Here is an 18,237-nt window from a genome sequence, read left to right on the forward strand (position 1 = left end):
GGGATGGCTTGTGGAGCCGACGGTGAGAAGAAAGGAGCGTCAGCGCAGAGCATCGATGCGTATGTGGAACTGGGAGTTGCGGATTGGAATTGACGGCAGTTGTTTTTTTGGGCTGTAAAAACGCCTTCCATACTGAAAAAAATATGCTTTTATTTTTTTTTTGTAACATTACTATTCATGCTCTCGTATTTTTTTAAAAACTGTCTCATATAGGGACAATGCAGGGTGTTCATGGCCGGCCTGCTAGTCGAGTGGTTAGCGCGTCTGCGTCACAGTGCAGAGGTGCAGGGTTCGAACCCGGCTTCAGCCTTCTTGCGTGTTCTCAAAAACATGTGAGGTCATCCATTTTCTGATCCTCTTCACGCTCTCACTCACACCAAGAAACAATTCACCAAACCACTTGTGATACACGGTGGTTTTTTTCGGCTAAAAACGCCTTACTATACATGGTCGTTTTTTTTTCAGCTAAAAACACGTTACTACACATGGTACTTTTTTTCAGCTAAAAACGCCTTACTATACATGGTCATTTTTTTTGGCAAAAAAACGCCTTACTATACATGGTCTTTTTTTTCGGCAAAAAACGCCTTACTATACATGGTCGTTTTTTTCGGCTAAAAACGCCTTACTATACATGGTCGTTTTTTTCGGCTAAAAACGCCTTACTATACATGGTCGTTTTTTTCGGCTAAAAACGCCTTACTATACATGGTCGTTTTTTTCGGCTAAAAACGCCTTACTATACATGGTCGTTTTTTTCGGCAAAAAACGCCTGACTATACATAGTCGTTTTTTTCGGCAAAAAACGCCTTATTATACATGGTTGTTTTTTTTGGCTAAAAATGCCTTCCTATACATGGTCGTTTTTTCGGTTCAAAAATGCCTTACTATAATACATGGTCGTTTTCTTTCCCTAAAAATGCCTTACTACACATGGTCGTTTTTTTCGGCATAAAACGCCTACTACATGGTCATTTTTTCGGTTCAGAAATGCCTTACTATAATACATGGCCATTTTTTTGGCTAAAAACGCCTCACTATACATGGTCGTTTTTTTGGGGCTAAAAACACCTTACTATACATACGCTATTTTTAGTTCTTGTCAGCTTTGCCGAGTTGCAGTCAAAACATGTTGGATACGCTCAGCTGGCGTAAAACTGGGCGTGTCCAGCTCTATTGAGCCGTGTTGTAGGAGACACGGTCGCCGCTCAAGGCTATTCAAACCAAGCATCCTCCCCCTCCCCTTACCCCCCAATGATTTTTAATGTAAAAATAGAGGTTTTGTGAAAATCCTATTTTTTCACAACAGAATCCATGGAAATTTCACAGCCCTGGTCCGATATTTGACCTCACTGGCACGGTTTGGCCGTGGCTGCTCACCTGTTGGCGTACCGAAGCGTATTCAAGGTGTTTTCGCAGGACGCCATTCCGGGAGAGATGGTGGCGATCTGCGAAGGAGAGAGACGGCCGTCAGCAACGCGGGATGGAAAAGCCTTTTTAGACAAACGCTTCGCCGGCGAGGATATGGAAGAAAATGCTCAGGTGGATCTTACCATGCAAGTCCGAGAGTTTTCCCCGATGAAGGAATCTCTCAGCACCTGAGTCAACTTGCTGGCGCGGAAAGGAGTGTGTGGTTTGTTCCGACCCAGAGCTCGGATACACTCCTGCCCGGCGTCAGCGACATCATCAGTGACACCGTCGCGTCCGCTTCGGCGCGGTTCTTTCCGTGGGGGGGGGGGTCGTACCTTGAGGGCCAGCAGGCTCTTGTTTATCTCGGCTCCTTCCAAGCGTGTCTGGCGGTCGGCGCTGGACGTGTCGGCGCCGCGCTCGTTCCCCGCCAGGTCGATGAGGGAGAACTTGCCGTGCATCTTGCCGCGGCGCCGCAGGATAATCTGGAAGACGGCATGGCTGCGCGAGGAGTGGGCGTTGGCCGAGGTTTGGCCGGATGTCCTGAGGGAGACGCGCTATTAACGCCGCCGCTTTTCCTGCTTCGGGGGAACGCGAGGGCGGACATTCCCATTTGCATCTGCTTGTACCCCAATTTGCTTGTCGGGTAACATCTGCCGGGCGACTTTATCCCGGAGAGGCGTCACGCACCTGCAGCTGTTCCCCACTTCGATGAGCTTGAGGACATCTTCCGTGCCTTTCACCTCCCGCTCCTGCAGGCCCACCACCTGCACCTGCTGCTTGCCGTCCTCCAGCACGCGCAGCTTCGCTTTGCGGTTCAGCAGGTCAAACACCTTGTGCGGGTTAGAAGCAAAAACGCAAGATCTCGCTCATGACGTCCCACGGGAAGCGGGAGGCCAGCCCCGGCTTCCGCCGAGATGCGTCAGAGAGAGACACGATTTCCTCAAACTTCAGAGTGGAGTTGGAATGGCCACTTCAACCAGACAGAGTACGACACGCCGAGAATTTGGAAAATTGGATGGTGGTTCTTGAAGAAATAAAGTTGGGGGGGGGGGTTGTGTTTCTCATCGGGGTTCTCCGATTGGCTGACAAATTTCGGGGGAAAAACATTCACCAATTTCTCCAACAGGGCCAAATCCAGAGACGTCAATGAGTCAAAATAACCGTGATGATTACAACAGCCTCACTTGTCCGAAACACTTGACAAGTGGAAGAAAAGAGCAGTCCAAGTAGTAGAATAGGTCAACATTACCTTGAGCCATGAGGCCATTTTTTCTTTTGAATGGAGGATTTGAAAGCGGTTTGTCGTGCTCATTCCAAGGTTTCTCGCAAATCCCACAAACATGGCGGCGACCCGTCACGCTGCCATGAAAGCGCTCGGCTTGCGCGTGCAAAACTGTCCGTCTCGCTTCAGGCGACTTGCCTTGCCGCTGTAGATCTCAAAGAAGGTGGCAAAGACTTGGAGGTCCAACTTCTTGTAGATCGGCTTCTTCAGCATGAGAAACACGTCCCGGGCTGCACACAAGAAGAAGAGTCGGTGTTACGAGGAGCTCGAAGAAGGCTTCGGGTTAGAACAAGAGTTGGCTGAAGAAGGAGCGTTGGCCTGGAGCCCTTTACCAGAGAGCGCGTAGATGCCCTTGGAGCAGTCCTGGTTCTTTCCGGAGAAGTCCCCTCCCATGGTCTAGAAGGAGACACCGACTCAAAGGAAGGCACGGCGCCGGTCTTGGCTGTCGACATCGAAGCACTCACGTGCGTCTTCCCGCTTCCCGTTTGGCCGTACGCGAAGCAGGTGGCCATCCCCCGCTCAAAGATGGTCTCCACCAGCGGCTGAGCCGTGAACCTGCAACAATGTTGGCGCCACGAGCCATTAGGACGCTTTCTTTGAAGAAGTATCGGTGGCCGCCATTTCTTCTCGCTTGGAAGAGCGAGTGGGCTAACTCCCGTTTGGAACATTTTTGAAGGAAGCGCAGAAAGGAAGACAGAAAAGCTGGAATGACAAATACTGGTCGGAATGTTTCGAGCGCTGTCCGTTATTTGATGAGTCGTCAGTGCGACGCTGAGCCAACATCCCAGAAAGAGAGCTTAGGAATCAGGACTTTAGCTCGGCTGCCAGGTTAGTACGGCCCGGTGGTCGTATAGTCGTAGTTGGCAGTGTGCATGTGCGTGTGCCGGCCACTTGGACGTACATGTGATATTGTGAGATGCTGTCTCGTCGGTGCGGCGTACCTGTAGACCATCTCGTTGGTGGAGTTCTCGTCGAAGGCGTAGTCGAAGCGGAAGGTCTGGTTCTCCAAGTAGCGCGTTAGGTCCACCTTCTGCTTGGGCTCGTGGACCATCACCACGTCTTTGCTGGGAATGGTGATCACGTCCAGATCCTTGACGGACAGTTCTGGAAGGGCAGAGACACGGATCAGAGACAACAAAAAAGTTGTATCCAATCGGGTCTGCGTGTGGTCGCACGGCTCAAGAACTTCCACCACACGCCACGTACCTTTTTTATTGAGCGGCCGCGCCCGCACGCACACGCATATCCGATGTTCCTCAATCTGCAGCGGAAACAAAGGTGAGTGCTTGTTGGTCGACTTGTTCCCGGCGATTCGATTTCGTTTCCCTCACACTGGAGGGGATGAATAGAAACGCAAAGTACCAGGTCAGTGGAAGTCAAGGGCCGGTAGTCCAGACTGGCCCGGAAGTCTCGGATCATGCACATGATCTCGTAGTTTGGCAAGTTCACGTCGACTTCCTGCAACCACACGCGCGTTGTGTCACATACGATTGTGTGTGTGTGTGTGTTTTGTGTGTGCGTGCACGTGTGCTCCCGCCTGAGCTCGTTTTTCTCGCAGTTCCTGCTGCTGAAGTCGGCGCTTCTCTCGCTTCTCCTGCAGCTTCTCCACTTCCTTCACGCAGTTGGACTTCCTTCGCGCTGCGGGAGCACAAAAGTCGTCAGCATCACCGCTTCAAATCCGACAAGAATGGCAGTTTTTTTTTTGCCATCTTGCAAAAAGCCCTTGCCATCTTGGAAGACGTTTTGTCCACGGCACGAAATAAACATTCATTCAAATATGAGGCGAGCTTGACCATGAATCAATTTGTCATCCAGTATTAGATTTGGAATTTGTTTGTGATATTCGCTGGTCACAAATCATATCGAGCCTCTTTTAATAATATATTTTTATTTCATCTACAGTTATTTTACAGAATGATATATTTGGGGACATTTTTATTGAACGGAAAGAGTTTATTTTGGACTTTTTAAATGTAACTTTTAATACTCAACATCATGACTTGATGTGAATGTCCGCTTGTCTGAAAGACAAAGTGAGGTGTGTTGCCAACTCCAATGGAATAACTCTGTTTGTAAACATTTGTTGAGGTCAATCCAAGCAGGTTGTGAGTCTTGTATTGGCAGAGTGAGTATCGTATGTGTGAGTATATAAGATAAGATCAACTTTGTTAGTTCCACAATGGAGAAATTTGCAAGCGCTCACACAAATGTGTGCGTGTTAGGACTCATGTCCCTCAAAGACTCTTTTGAGGCGGTCTCGTCAAGCTGTGAGCATCATGACATCATCGTGCTCAAGGGCCAAGGGTGTGTGTGTGTGCGTGTGCGTGTGCGTGTGTGTGTGTGTGTGTTTGTGTGTGAGTGTTACCATTCTGCTGCTGGATCAGCGATTGGTTGGCTGCTGTTGGAGCTGCTGCGGGCTGGGTGGTGATGGACGGGGGAGGGGGCTCAACATGCTGGCTGTGCTGGCTCGGACGAGCTCGGGTGGTTCCCACCGCCGCAGCTGAAGAGTCACGCGATCATCCACAAGTGGAAATCGGGAACCAAGTGATGACAAGGTTTCAGGTTGGTGCATAATCAACCCACAAACACTTCTCACACTTTACTGGCGTCGTCCTCCGTGAGTCTGCTATTCATGGTTAAAATTTGGACGTACTCTTTGAAGGACCCCCAGAAATTGCCGATATCTGCCTAAAACCCAAAATGGTTTCTCAGGGCAGACTCGCCGGGCCAAATTTGGTCTACGCCAGGTCACAAGCACGAAAACGGGATGAACGTTTGGAGTGTGGACAAGCGAGCCATAAAATGGTGCAAAAATAGTATCGAATGAGCCTCCAAAATGCTAAACCAAAGACGCATCTGTTGAGCCTAATCTGCCAAATGTAGTTTACATCATCATCGTCATTATCGAGTAGATCAACAACACTTGGCTACATCCTGTTAGCCAATGGTGCGATCGCTAACTTTGTCGAGCAGGCGTACCTCTGTTCTCCCGCGGGGCGTTCTCAGGTTTGGGTATCGCGGTGGTTCGTCGAGTCTGGCGAGGGGGAAAAAAAAGCAAGTTGAAAGCGCAAATCGAGGCCCGTTTAATATGACAGAGAAGAGCGGACCTTGGGCACTTTGCTGGGCTTGGCAACGTTGGAAGGAGGGAGAGCTGTCTCCGGACTTGGGGGCACATCTTCCTCGGGGGCAAGATCCGGGTTCAGTGCAAAGACGCTCTCCAGGTCGATCTACGACAAGAGAACAGTGTGATTATTCAGATTTTGCAGAAAATGTCTCCTGTGGAGGATGCGTACCTCTTTTCCTTTGGTGTCGCCATTCTCGATCCATTCCACCGTCACACTGTCGTTGTCCTCGTGCAGTGACGTGACCATCGCCTGGTGGATTCGACCTGCGTGTGGGGAATTTCAAACGACATGATATGACTATGAGTGATGAGAAGTAAGAAACTATGTTGAAGTGAGGGGAGGCGTTTTACTAAGACAGGGCATAACTTTGTCTAATAGGAATATAAAGCTTTCCCGCCATTTTGTGGCATCTACTATCCAGTCGCGGAAGGGCTAGGACTGAAATTGACATGTCAAAGGAGAACACAAGCACAAACAATGGTGGCCCTTGAGGCTCCAAAAGGCTCCATGCTGGACCCGAGTCAGGGCGTGGCAGCATGACAGGCCCACTTGACTGACAGCCATCCCAATGTGCCGCATTTCAAAGCGGAAGAAGAATATAAAGCAGCCATTCGAAAGGAAGACGCTATCTCCTCCTGGGATGGAGACCTCTCCCTCCCCCCACCCTCATCACCGGCGGATGCAGGACACACATCCGACACAGGTGGACCGCGAGAGGAATACCTCGGCAGGGGGAAACTCCCGGGGCAAGTGACATCTCTTACTAGGTCGAGTGACACCCACCCGGTGTGAGAATGACAAAATCCCGCGTTCCAAATTTGGGCGGACATGTTAGGACGGCAAAGAAAACGACGATGACGGTGATGTCGCGAGTGCTTGCTTGCTTGCTAGCTGCCGTCAACGTTTGCTCCATCACGGCGGCAGCGGTTGGACCGGCGGCGAGGACACCGAGCAGTCATTCGCGGGGTCGGTCGGCTTACCTACCGTCACTCCGCTTTATCTCCACGTAGATGCCCACGAAGACCTTCCCGTAGATGGCGGCCATCGCCCCACCTCTCTCCCTTCCCTCCTCTTCCCCCCACCCCTGCGTTATTTATTTAAATGAAGGATAATTTGGTGAGCTCGCGCGTGCCAAGTTGTGTTGGCCGCTGGTCACCGGGCAGAGGGAGGGAGGGGCTCCAGTGCGCATGCGCGGCCGTTGATCATCTAGCGTCACCGTTGTTGACACTGCTCAAGCGCAACAATGACAGCGTTTCATCGCATTAGCATCATCATCACATAGGAGCTACTTCAAGAACAGGGGGGCATACATTGAAATGGTGTTTTATCTGAAACCTAATCAGGAAGGGCCGTGGGCGTGCTGGAGCCTATCGCAGCCCTTTTCGGGGTACAGCCTGAACTGAGCACCAACCAAACGCACTCAAACAGCAACCATTCACACCTATTGAAGTGTTCCAGGAAGCTGCCACGCATGTTTTTGGAATGCGGGAGGAAACCGGACTACCGGGAGAAAACCCACACAGGCACGGGGACAACCATGCAAACTCCACGCAGGAGGGCCGCAGCCCAAGTAATATTCAATACAGTATTATTCAATGGAATTATTTTAAACTCAAAGTTCAGAAACGATGCCAAGTTAAAATGAGCAAAATAATTCGAACCTCTTTATAATTGAAAATGTAAAAGTAAAATGTTGTAGTCAGGGTGCCCCGCAAACATGTTTATCGTTCTTCATTTTTGGTCCGTTGACAAAAGCGCGCGACGGCCTAGTAATTAAGATCAACAATGCTTTTAAATTCTGGGAAATAGTCTAATTTTAAACATCAATTTACAGATTTACTTGAATTTACTCCTTATGAACACACGATGGCGGTAGACGACCAGAAACAAGTTTCTAAAATCATCACCTGTAATTGGCAAAGGACCCCTGCGACCCCCCCCCCAAAAAAAAGATTGAACAGTTCATTTCTGAAACTGAAAAATTTAATCCAAAAAGCAAATTTTTTTGGAACAAGTTTGTAAAACAGTGATTTTGTTACATAAATAAAGGAATCAGTGTATCAAACATCAGTTTCATGAGCATGTAGATGCCATGTTTTAAGTCGAGTGTAATAAATAACATTCTCGAAAACAACAGGCGCTAACAACATGCAAAATGATCTTTTTAAAAAAAAAAAGAAAAACATGAAAGACTCCATCTTTTGGTTGCATGGGAAGCAGTTATGGGAATTTGTACCTTGCGCTGAATGTAAAGGCTACGGAAAAAAATGCTCCAGTGGCTTTACATGTGATTGTTTTAAAGCGTTCAAATGTCAAGGCAAGAAAGAAGGCTCACAGAAGACGAGCATTTCTCGGGATAAAGTTCCGACGTGAAACTGAAGCAGTTTTGTTGCGTTTTTCCTCGTTTGCGTGCTCTTCCTTCCACCGTACACTCTGCTCGTCCGCCTCCTGTCAAGTCCTCCTGAAATGTTTTTTTTTGTGTTGAAAAAAAAAAGGGTACTGCAGCTTCAAGTATTGAACCTCACATCGACTCTTCTCTCCCATCATAACTTCACATATATTTGTTGTCCATAAACTCTTGCTATGTACATTAAAATGCTTTTGTTCTCTTTTGTTCCCTGAGAAGGTTTTTGTGTAACGCGCAACTAGCGAGCGAGACCACCACGAGGGCTTTCCCTGAAAATGGGACAGAACCAAACCGGGGCACCGTGCGAGAACCCGAACACAAGGATTGGGGCCTGAACCGCAAATTTAACCCAACCCATACCGGGATACACCTCAAACCAGCCTGGACCCGAACGTGACCAATTCGATTTCCCAAACCTAAACCAACCCTATCATGACCCCCACTCAAATTCAAAGTCCTCCCCCTCCCTTTAATAGGAGTCAACCCCACTTCAATGCTACCTTTTCTCCCAATTCTATGGCTAAACTTCACCCCAAGGCAACACGGAGTTTATCCAAAGCTAACAATTACCCCGACTCGGATTGAAACGCCCCTTTACCCGAATTCTATCCCGAACCTTGCGACCCTGCGCCTGACCCGAACGCTCAGGTAGTGCCGTAAAGCTGGATCCGAAAAGAAGAGGCACTGACCGGTTGCTCCATTTGGCTCAAAGACACTTCCCGTTGAGGCTGTTGGCACCGGGCGAGGCGGACGTTCACGTTTGTGTTCAGGGTACGACTCCCTTTCCCAAAAAGAAAAAAAAAAAAAAAAAGCAACACACAAATTTTCACAGGCACAGCCAGTAACAGTGAACCCAGATTGACCGCACCTCATTGTTGGGTGCCCGCCTGATGGCACAGGTTCTTAAGCGATGGTCTCGAGATACACAGTCACCATTCCTCTTTTGCAAGGGTGGGTCGCAATCAAAAGGGGTTCACTGCCATCTTTGGTCATTTGCATCTTGGCCCGTTCACGTGAAATGTTTCAAACACTCGATAAGACTTTAGGTTCACTTCAAGTTGTCGGATAAAACTCAAGTAAAAGTGGCGTTTTGGTCACCCCCCCGCCCCTCCAATTCCTTTTGCTCTTCATCTGTCAGCCAAAGTGCTCTCGCACCAGCAGCATCAGTTTCTTTTTGCCCTTGTAGATTTGTTTGAGGTTCTCGATGAACTGCGTGAACTGCACGTGGCTGTGATGCGCCATGAGGAAGGTCTCGCGCGCCTTACTGAGGAAGTCGATGAACTCGCCGTAGTGTCGCGGGCTGATGTGCGTCAGGCGCGAATGCGCGGTGTCGATGTAGGCGGCGATGGCGGCGTCCAGCAGAATCCGCAGCGGCGCCTTGTCCAGCGACATCAGCTTGGCCGCGTTCCTGCGACCGTGCGGCGCCAGCATGGTGGGCGTGGTCAGCGCGCACCGCCGCAGGATGTCCGACAGCACCGTGGCGCACTTGACGCTCTTCACCACCACCGGGATGACGGCCGCCAACTCGTTTTTACCCAGCGAGTGGCTCAGGGCGCACGCCCACAGGACGTCGCCGATGGCCGGGTGCAAGTCCTGGTTGTAGCTGAGGTTCAGGTGCGTCATGGCCAACGTGGCCAACTTGTACGCTTTCATGGGGTAGCCCCGTTCCTCCATGTAGTGTGCAATGGTGAACAGCTTCATGTAGCTCATGTCCGCGGAGGCGGCGTCCAGCACGATCTGGTAGGCCATCTCGAAGGCGGCGCGGTCCTTCTCGCACAGCGTCAGGGCCGACAGGGCGCAGTTCTGCGGGTCCTTGGCCGCGCACTGCAGGGCCAGGGCGCGCGCCGAGTTGGCCAAGTTCTCCTGCTGCCGAGAGTCCACGTGGAGGCGCGCGACGGCGCCGTTGGACAGGACGCTGCTCGCTACCACGCTGGTGGCCTCTGTGGGCGTGAAGAGGGTGAACCAGCTTTGCATGATGCTGTCCAGCGCAAGCACACCTGAGGACGCGTGGACAAGAGGAGAACATTTCAGATTTCTTTTTTTTTTTTGTTGTTGTTGTTGAAAATTTGTGTGAAAAAAAAATGTGCTTTTCAAACGTCAACTCACCGACTTCAGTGGCGCACGTGACGAGCCAGCACACCATCTTTCGTCTCTGCCGGTCGACGGTGGACAAGGTCATCCTCATCACCTGCCGAAGAGCGGAAATGAGCCAAAGAAAGACGGACGGAGGGTTGGAGAATGACGCGCCTTACCTGGAGGCCCAGCTCCAGAGACACCTTGAGCAGCGTCAGGTCGGGCAGGTCGCCCATCGTGGTGGCGATCTTGAAGACGTCCTGGGCCAGTTTGAAGATGTGTGACGAGGAGTGAATATTCTTCTGGATGGACTCCAATACCGTTTGCAGCTTGTACGCGTCACCTGACGACAAATAACGAGACAGGGCGGGGGCGGGGTCTTTGAGACCAGTACTGAAAACACATTGCACGGTGTCCTTGATTTGTTTTTTTTTTTTCCTAGTTTCGGGATACCGCGCAACCGTAGTCTTCTCATTCCCGAGGCGTACCTTTGGCAGCGGTGAGCATGGCGGACGCCAGTTCGCACTGCTGAGATTCAATGTGGCTGAGCGTGAACCAGCGAGGGTAGCGATTGGCCGCGACAGACGCCATGTGATGCGAGCGGGACAGGTCGCCGGACGCCACGCTCGACTCCAGGACCGGCAGCCTCGAGGACAAAAGCAGCACAAGTGCTCATGAGGCCTCAAAGTGCGGGCACCTTTCGCCCTTGCGGAGAGCAGCCCCAGAAAGCAAAAGGCTCCTTTTGCACTCTTCCAAGTACAAAGTCCTTCGCAGGGTTTTGCTTTTAGGTCAGTAGCGAGTATGGATAATAGTTCCCGCGGTCCACCGGATGCAAAAGTGCCTGCTTGGAGGGTAAAGTTGTTCCTCTTAAGGCCCATTGGCGCTGGTCCGCTCCACTCACCTGATGGCCCTCAGTGCAATCTTGTAGGCCAGCTCGGCATCATGAGGTAGCAGCGAGCTGAAGAGATACTTGGCGAAGGCGTGCATGGGGACGCTCTCTCGGTACAGCAACTCGCCCAGACCGCTGTAAGGACCGGCTGGAGCAGGAGGGAAAACACGCACGTTTGGAAATATCTGACAGAAAATTCAGAGTTCTCCAATTTTCGGACCTGAGCCAAAATGACTCCTTGGCACCAAAATGGCAGCCATCCTTACCGGACCGCCTTTATTTAAAACACTGGCCAGAGTGCAACTTTGAGCGAATTGGACGAACCCTCCAGCAAGATGGCGGCTTGCTTGCGGAAGACGTTCAGCAGCGCGTCGTCCAGCTCCAGCTGCTGCAGTTTGGCCAGCAGCTGCTCCTCGTTGCGAAACACCTTCTCCTGCGCGTAGAGCCCGTCGGGCATGGCCCGCTGCTGCCCCAGGCCGAGCAGCGCCACCTCCACCGCCAGCGCCGCCGGCGTCTCGCCCTCGTCCGGGACCGCGTCCGTCTCCGTCTCGGTGAGGGTGCTGAAGAGGGTGCCCACGGGGTCCAGGGGGTGGCCCACCCAGCCCTCGAGGTTGGTGATGGACGTCATGCCCTTGTGGAGCTCCTCTGCCCGCGCACACAAACACGCGCGCCATTTCTACATGTTACGACAGCACGGAGGGTCAGAGGTGGTTTTAAGAAATCAGTTGTTCATGATAATTAATTGCTTCGATTTTTTTCCAAGCAGCATCAAATAATAAGCTGCTTTACATCCACATTTGTTACACTAATGTACCCATTTTTTTTTAAATCACTTTTTTATTTTGGAAATTTTTAGAATTCTTATCCCATTAAATAAATACATGCAGTAAAAAAAAAAATCTATATCTAATATTTGAAAAAGCAGAAACCTTTCTTGAGACTGCGGAATTGCTGGAGCTCCTTGTGCTGCTCCTTTCGCAGTGTGTTGACGACGGCCACGGCCAGCCGCAGCGCCTCCTTGGGGTACCCGTGAGCACGAAGGGCGTCCACGCGGGCGCACGCCGTGGGGACGTGCTCTGCAAATCACAATTCTTGCTCTGGTAAGGTTCACGTTTCCGCTACCGTCGATGCTAATTTCCGTCGACGGCATTTTAGCACGACGCCTGTTTCGCGGTTCATCTCACCGCGCCACAGGGGCCGCCCCCGGCCGTCAAAGAGGTCCGGGTGGTCGAGGCAACAGCGCTCGGCGTCGTGGTCCTCGGTGAGGATGTGCTGCAAGTGGGGGTCCTGCCAGTGGAGGTCGCAGGCCTCCATGGCCCGCGTGAACACTGTGCGCCGAGGCGAGTCTGGGCGGGGAAGAAGGGCAGCGCCATTGGGAGCGTTTAGTCAATGGCCGCCGGGTGAGCGGCTCGCGACTTGGCCTGAAGGGAGTGCCCGCCGGTCCTGTTGACCTTCAAAAAAGAGGAGCGGGGGTGAAGCGGGGGTGAAGCGGGCGCTCACCGCGGCTGAGGTTGCCGAGCTGGCCGCCGCCCTGGTTTCCGTCCTCCAGGGGGCACACGTCCACGCCGTTCCAGCGGCGGAGCTGCTTCAGCCACCTCGACTTCTGCTCGGCCTTACAGTGAGGGTTGAGGACGACGCACATCCACAGCGCCCCTGCGGGGGCACGCGTGCAAGGTGAGGGGCATTCTCTATGATTGACGTGCATTTGATTCCTTTTTCCATTTTCTCTTTGCAAAGAGCCAACAAGCCCGCTGGCTGCGCCCCGCGAGGACGACGGGACGACAATGGACACTGAGCGGCGATGAATGAAGGACGACAGATGACAAGACCAAGAAAACGAGGAGGATGGAGAAGGTACGGGGGAGGGGGCTCTTTGTTCCAACTGCGCCAAGGACAATAAGACGGCGGGGTAAAGAAAGACAAGATTGATGGTGGCAAAAGGCATCGGACAGCTCGATAGAGTCGATGTCGGAACGCCTTCTCTGTGCAGAACAAGCTGCCCCCTACTGAGGAGGAGGACAGAGAAATGACCAACGTTAGCAAGGTCATGCTCACGTTAGTGAAGGAGCGCGTTGGTGGAGATGTTCAATGGCAACGACTCCAACGCAAACAACAGCGGCAACCCACTTTTGGACCATTTCAACAAAGCCTTTGACATATTTTATGATGAACGATCATGTCCTTTGAATTCTCGACAAAAAAACTCCACGTACCGAGTTCATTCCAGAGCTGCCTGTACTTGTCGGTCATGGTGCTCGTCATGGTGGGCCTTTGTTGACGCCACAGCGCCAGCCGGGGGTCCCCCATGAACTGCTCGGTGATCAGCGTCAGCATGCGGGCGCCGTTGGAGTCGCGCATCTTCAGCATCTCTCGCATCTGTGGCCCCCAGCCCCCAAAAAAAATACGCATTGTGAGGGGAGGGGGGAGGGGGGGTGATAACGCATCAGAGGAGGAGCGTCGGTGGGTGGGCTCGCCTTGCTGAAAAGGAGGTTGAGCTGCTTGCCGGGGCCGTGGTGGCCGCCCTGGGACAGGAGGTGCTTGACCTGCTCCTGGACTTGTGCCTCGTCCAGATGCCAGCAGTTGTCGTCATCCACGCTGGCCCCGGCCGTCGGGTCGGGGGCACCTGGAGACCACCGCGAGTCCAGGATGAGAAGTCACGCGCGTATATTGAGTTTCACGTTTTACACGGACGAAAGGGGCACTGGCGTTTGCGTCGCGAGACGAGCACGGCGCTCACCGTGCACCTGGTTGATCTCAGAGTTCTGCGACAGGATGTCGTCGGCCAACTTCTGCGCGGTGGGCAGCACCTCGGTGTGGTGCACCGTAATCAAGTACTGCACCAGCTTCTGCAGCTGGTCGCGGTTCATCTGGAGCAGCGTCTCCGAGATGGGCAGCCGCAGCTCCACCCGTTCGGGGCTGCGCAGGCGGTACAGCGCCAGCGCCACCACGTGGGCGCAGTAGCTGATGTCCTTGTTGCCGCAGCCGCACGTCACCGCCGTGATCTTGCAGCGGTCGAAGCTCACGCTCACCTTGCGCAGCAGCTCCGGCTCCGAGGGCGTGGCCGGCTCGCGCACCGTGCCGCTCAGGTGGAAGCCTGCGTCCCAGACAAGAAAGCCACGCAGGTTTGAGGAATGTGAACGATCAATATGGTAAAATCGGTTTGAGAAATCGTCTTGGAAACAATCTTATTTCTGCCACGAACTAAACGGTAGACAATAGTTCTTGCGGTCCAAACACCCCCCTCGCACACACTATGAGCGAAAGCTCAAGTTATACTGTAAACCTAAGAAGATAATTGAGGCCCCGCCCCCTCGTTACCCCCCTGATCTGATCGTTGGGTGGTCTTGGTGAGCCTGATTAGCCTCCAGAGTGGGACAACATGCGGGGGAGCGGCAGCAGCACCGGTCAAGCAGCTTTGACCACTAATGTGCTCAAGGAAGGCCATTTGTGTGTGTGCGTGCGTGCGTGCGTGCGAGATGAATTACACCCTGTTCGAATTGAGGTCAGCCAAGATTTGAGTTAACCGGGTCAAAGTGTGGGCACCGGCCGCTTTGCGTGCCAGTTTGCTTATCAATGGCAAAAGCGAGCGAGGAGTTAAGGAGGAGGCCTTGACGCAACACCGCTGAGAAAAGATTCATAATTCTTTTAAAGTCTTTGACTCGTAATGACGCTTTTATTTTGTGAATGCAAACACTTTGTTTTTCTTCTTTCTACCCACACTCTTGCTGCTGTGGACTGTAAATTTCCCCAGTGTGGGACAAATAAAGGATATCTTATCTTATATGACAATTAACCGCAATTCAAGCGCAAGCTGCTCGAAAAGTTCCGCGTGCTGCCGGTCGCTTTGCACCATCAGTCACCAATAAAAATTAGAATAATAAATGACATGTTGTTTTCTTTTGGTGTCCATTTGTAGTTCACCAAAATGTCCCAAGAGGCTATTTATATGACGGAACAGAAAAATTCGGCATTCTGAGGCGGGTAACTTGATTTCTTCTCACGCGAAGCCGCTTTGTGGAAAGACAAATCGACTTCAAGACGTGCCGAGCGAGGATATTTGAATCTGAAAAGCAGGAATGCGGCCAACAATTTCTACGGGGAAAAGATGCCCTGCCGACAAGACCAATATGAGCTCCGTTACAATCACTTCACTGTTGTAGCGCTCGAACTGCTGTTATCTGCGTCAGCCTGGAAGTGTTGACATTTCAGCCCACAAGAACTCCACTTCATGCTTGAGTTTAAAAATAAATGTACTCTACCCAGAGTTGTTCCTCGCTTAGATATACTTTGTGAAGTACTTACATAGCATCATGATTACATGCATGCATTGGGCATAGAAACGAAGTTGAGGGAGCCCAGATGTTTTTCAAAAAGTTCAAAGTAACAAACAAACGTTAAGAAACACGCAAACAGACTAAGAGAGACTAAGTAGTTTCGAATATATTTTTTCTTGGTTTTGTTTTTGGTTTTGGTTTTGTTCTAGTCAGGTCACAAACATTTTCGGGTGTCAGCCCCACACAGAAAGCAAAAGCGCAAATGACTTTGCGCAGAAAGGTTGCCAAGAGGCTCAAAAGCGCCCCTTTGTGTGCATGCATTTTAATTCCATTTGTCTTTCTACCCACACTCTTGCTGCTGTGGACTGTAAATTTCCCCACTGTGGGACAAATAAAGGATATCTTATCTTATATGACAATTAACCGCAATTCAAGCGCAAGCTGCTCGAAAAGTTCCGCGTGCTGCCGGTCGCTTTGCACCATCAGTCACCAATAAAAATTAGAATAATAAATGACATGTTGTTTTCTTTTGGTGTCCATTTGTAGTTCACCAAAATGTCCCAAGAGGCTATTTATATGACGGAACAGAAAAATTCGGCATTCTGAGGCGGGTAACTTGATTTCTTCTCACGCGAAGCCGCTTTGTGGAAAGACAAATCGACTTCAAGACGTGCCGAGCGAGGATATTTGAATCTGAAAAGCAGGAATGCGGCCAACAATTTCTACGGGGAAAAGATGCCCTGCCGACAAGACCAATATGAGCTCCGTTACAATCACTTCACTGTTGTAGCGCTCGAACTGCTGTTATCTGCGTCAGCCTGGAAGTGTTGACATTTCAGCCCACAAGAACTCCACTTCATGCTTGAGTTTAAAAATAAATGTACTCTACCCAGAGTTGTTCCTCGCTTAGATATACTTTGTGAAGTACTTACATAGCATCATGATTACATGCATGCATTGGGCATAGAAACGAAGTTGAGGGAGCCCAGATGTTTTTCAAAAAGTTCAAAGTAACAAACAAACGTTAAGAAACACGCAAACAGACTAAGAGAGACTAAGTAGTTTCGAATATATTTTTTCTTGGTTTTGTTTTTGGTTTTGGTTTTGTTCTAGTCAGGTCACAAACATTTTCGGGTGTCAGCCCCACACAGAAAGCAAAAGCGCAAATGACTTTGCGCAGAAAGGTTGCCAAGAGGCTCAAAAGCGCCCCTTTGTGTGCATGCATTTTAATTCCATTTGGGGCGTTTAAAGGTTGCAATGGAAATGCAAAGTGCCCGAAGGAGAAGGCGTTGCGTTCAAAGCCTTCTCACACATCCCCATTGAGGGGATTTAAAGCCCCATTGTTGCCTCCTTTGTGACCACTCCGCAATTTGCGAGTTGTTTGGGGCGTGGGGGTTTCATCACCCCGGTAGATGGTATTTAAAAGAACATATTCAACTCACCCACTTGCAAGACGTGGTCCACGCAGCCGCCATCCAGGAAGGCGACGCCGCGGCGGAAGGGCAGCCGAGGTTCGTCGCCGCTCTCCGGTCCGCCGAGATCCCCCGCCCCGCTTCCGAACGACGAATACATGCAGATCTCTCGCTCGCTCCTCGGGAAGGACCAGTACACTATCCGGCGTTGTACGGGCTCCGGAATCCGCTCGAAACGCTCCTCCACCCGCTGGAAAGGCCACTTTTCTGCCACCCGCCTCGCCGCTACGTCCAGCAGCGACTCCGGGCTCTGCATGATGCCCGCCGACGAAGCCCCGACCCCGGCTTGCTGGTCTGGCCGACACGTCGAGCCGTAGCCCGGCCTGCAGCAGAGCCGCTTGGCCGCGCGCTCCGCCATGATAGCTCGGCTCGAACGTCGACGAAAAGTCAACGCAGCGCCACGCGACTGGGAAGCGAAAATGTCAGCCACAGTTCGGTTGTTCGCCAAATCATCCTTTTAAGGAACCCGTGTGGGGGGGGGGGTTGGCTTCCGCGGGTTTGCCAAACCCCTTGTTGACAAACGAAGGGAAGGCGGGTCACTCCGGTCCGGTTAGCTCCGTGCTAACTGAGGACTCCGCGCACAATTCCCAAACAGATTTCGCGAGCCGCCGATGTGAGACGCTTCCAAGCCGGGACGGATGAGGATCTAATTGCCACCTCTACCGGTGGGCGTCGGAAGGTGGGGGTGAGCTTAGTTTAGCCAGCCCCAGCGATGCGTGCATGGAGGCGGCCTGCCTGTCAACACTGGAGCCTCGTGGTGAGGTGGAGGGACCGGGAAAGAGGAGGGCCATGAACTCAACACCGCCCCGTGTGACGTTTATGTATCCGCTGGAAAGTCGGACCGTTTAAAATCCACACGTCCAGATTCAGTCACTCCGCATGAACCAGAGGAGTCGGCAGTGTGACAGAAAAAAAAACCGTGTCGTGTCAAGTTGGGCTACAACTTGGGTTTGACAATCAAATTGTCTTAATAAATGAGAAAGTTGTTGACCAGGTTCTCGTGCTTCTGCCACACGGTGGCGCCAAACCACAGCAACGAGCTGGTTGGAAGGCAGGCCGGAAGTAGAGTTGAGTCATCCCAGCATTGTTTGGACAGACACTAAAACAGAAGCTCTTCATTTCCTCTTACACTAGACACACATTTTCCTCGTTATCAAATACTTGCTAAAGTGCCTGAAATGTTACCTGCTTTTGCCGCTATGAGTAGTAGGTACTACAGAGTACTAGAAATGGTACTTTTTCCCAGTGAGAGATAAGATAACCTTTATTTTCTTATATATTATTTTTTATGATCTTATTTTATAA

The 18,237-nt window shown here is 51.3% G+C and overlaps 2 protein-coding genes across 7 annotated transcripts in view; both read right to left on the minus strand.

Annotated features, from left to right (window-relative positions):
* LOC109529157 (kinesin-like protein KIF2A) overlaps positions 1-6,991 on the minus strand; it is a 24,267-nt gene extending 17,276 nt beyond the window's left edge. For 3 of the 4 annotated variants that reach the window (XM_019892373.1, XM_019892374.1, XM_019892371.1), the window contains exons 1-16: positions 6,802-6,990; positions 5,986-6,080; positions 5,800-5,919; positions 5,672-5,726; positions 5,058-5,192; positions 4,230-4,330; positions 4,055-4,150; positions 3,899-3,953; positions 3,634-3,796; positions 3,157-3,247; positions 3,025-3,088; positions 2,831-2,922; positions 2,098-2,240; positions 1,746-1,950; positions 1,554-1,664; positions 1,381-1,448 (exon numbers count right to left, since the gene is read on the minus strand). In XM_019892373.1, coding sequence (XP_019747932.1) covers positions 1,381-1,448; positions 1,554-1,664; positions 1,746-1,950; positions 2,098-2,240; positions 2,831-2,922; positions 3,025-3,088; positions 3,157-3,247; positions 3,634-3,796; positions 3,899-3,953; positions 4,055-4,150; positions 4,230-4,330; positions 5,058-5,192; positions 5,672-5,726; positions 5,800-5,919; positions 5,986-6,080; positions 6,802-6,862 — 1,655 coding nt within the window. In that variant the 5' untranslated portion in view covers positions 6,863-6,990. Of the gene's footprint in view, positions 1-1,380; positions 1,449-1,553; positions 1,665-1,745; positions 1,951-2,097; positions 2,241-2,830; positions 2,923-3,024; positions 3,089-3,156; positions 3,248-3,633; positions 3,797-3,898; positions 3,954-4,054; positions 4,151-4,229; positions 4,331-5,057; positions 5,193-5,671; positions 5,727-5,799; positions 5,920-5,985; positions 6,081-6,801 lie in introns of all 4 variants that reach the window. The other variant, XM_019892375.1, reaches the window with a different exon arrangement.
* A 2,038-nt stretch (positions 6,992-9,029) lies between these two features.
* Positions 9,030-18,184, minus strand: LOC109529129 (zinc finger SWIM domain-containing protein 6-like). Of its 3 annotated transcripts, none has more exons than XM_019892325.1 (14): positions 16,903-18,184; positions 13,924-14,280; positions 13,661-13,809; positions 13,400-13,562; positions 12,687-12,839; positions 12,371-12,532; positions 12,116-12,262; positions 11,511-11,831; positions 11,199-11,334; positions 10,786-10,943; positions 10,477-10,640; positions 10,331-10,412; positions 9,674-10,164; positions 9,030-9,625 (listed from the first exon to the last, which is right to left on the minus strand). In XM_019892325.1, exons 1-14 carry the CDS (start codon positions 17,288-17,290, stop codon positions 9,359-9,361), a joined length of 3,138 nt encoding a protein of 1,045 aa, XP_019747884.1. In that variant the 5' UTR covers positions 17,291-18,184; the 3' UTR covers positions 9,030-9,358. The 3 variants fall into 3 exon arrangements, with proteins under 3 accessions (XP_019747884.1, XP_019747883.1, XP_019747882.1); XM_019892324.1 differs by having other exon boundaries at positions 9,674-10,221; XM_019892323.1 differs by having other exon boundaries at positions 9,030-10,221.
* Positions 18,185-18,237: the final 53 nt, after the last annotated feature.

The sequence above is a fragment of the Hippocampus comes genome, unplaced genomic scaffold, assembly GCF_001891065.2.
Source record: "Hippocampus comes isolate QL1 unplaced genomic scaffold, H_comes_QL1_v1.1 scaffold145, whole genome shotgun sequence".
Lineage (NCBI taxonomy): Eukaryota > Metazoa > Chordata > Actinopteri > Syngnathiformes > Syngnathidae > Hippocampus > Hippocampus comes.

Excerpts from the sequence above, each read along its gene's own strand:
- LOC109529129 (XM_019892323.1), bottom strand. The coding sequence starts at position 17,290 with ATGGCGGAGCGCGCGGCCAAGCGGCTCTGCTGCAGGCCGGGCTACGGC. Across the intron at positions 12,840-13,399 it reads GCAGCTCTGGAATGAACTCG|GGGCGCTGTGGATGTGCGTC; the intron begins GTACGTGGAGTT and ends GTGCCCCCGCAG. Across the intron at positions 10,413-10,476 it reads CTCTGGAGCTGGGCCTCCAG|GTGATGAGGATGACCTTGTC; the intron begins GTAAGGCGCGTC and ends GCTCTTCGGCAG.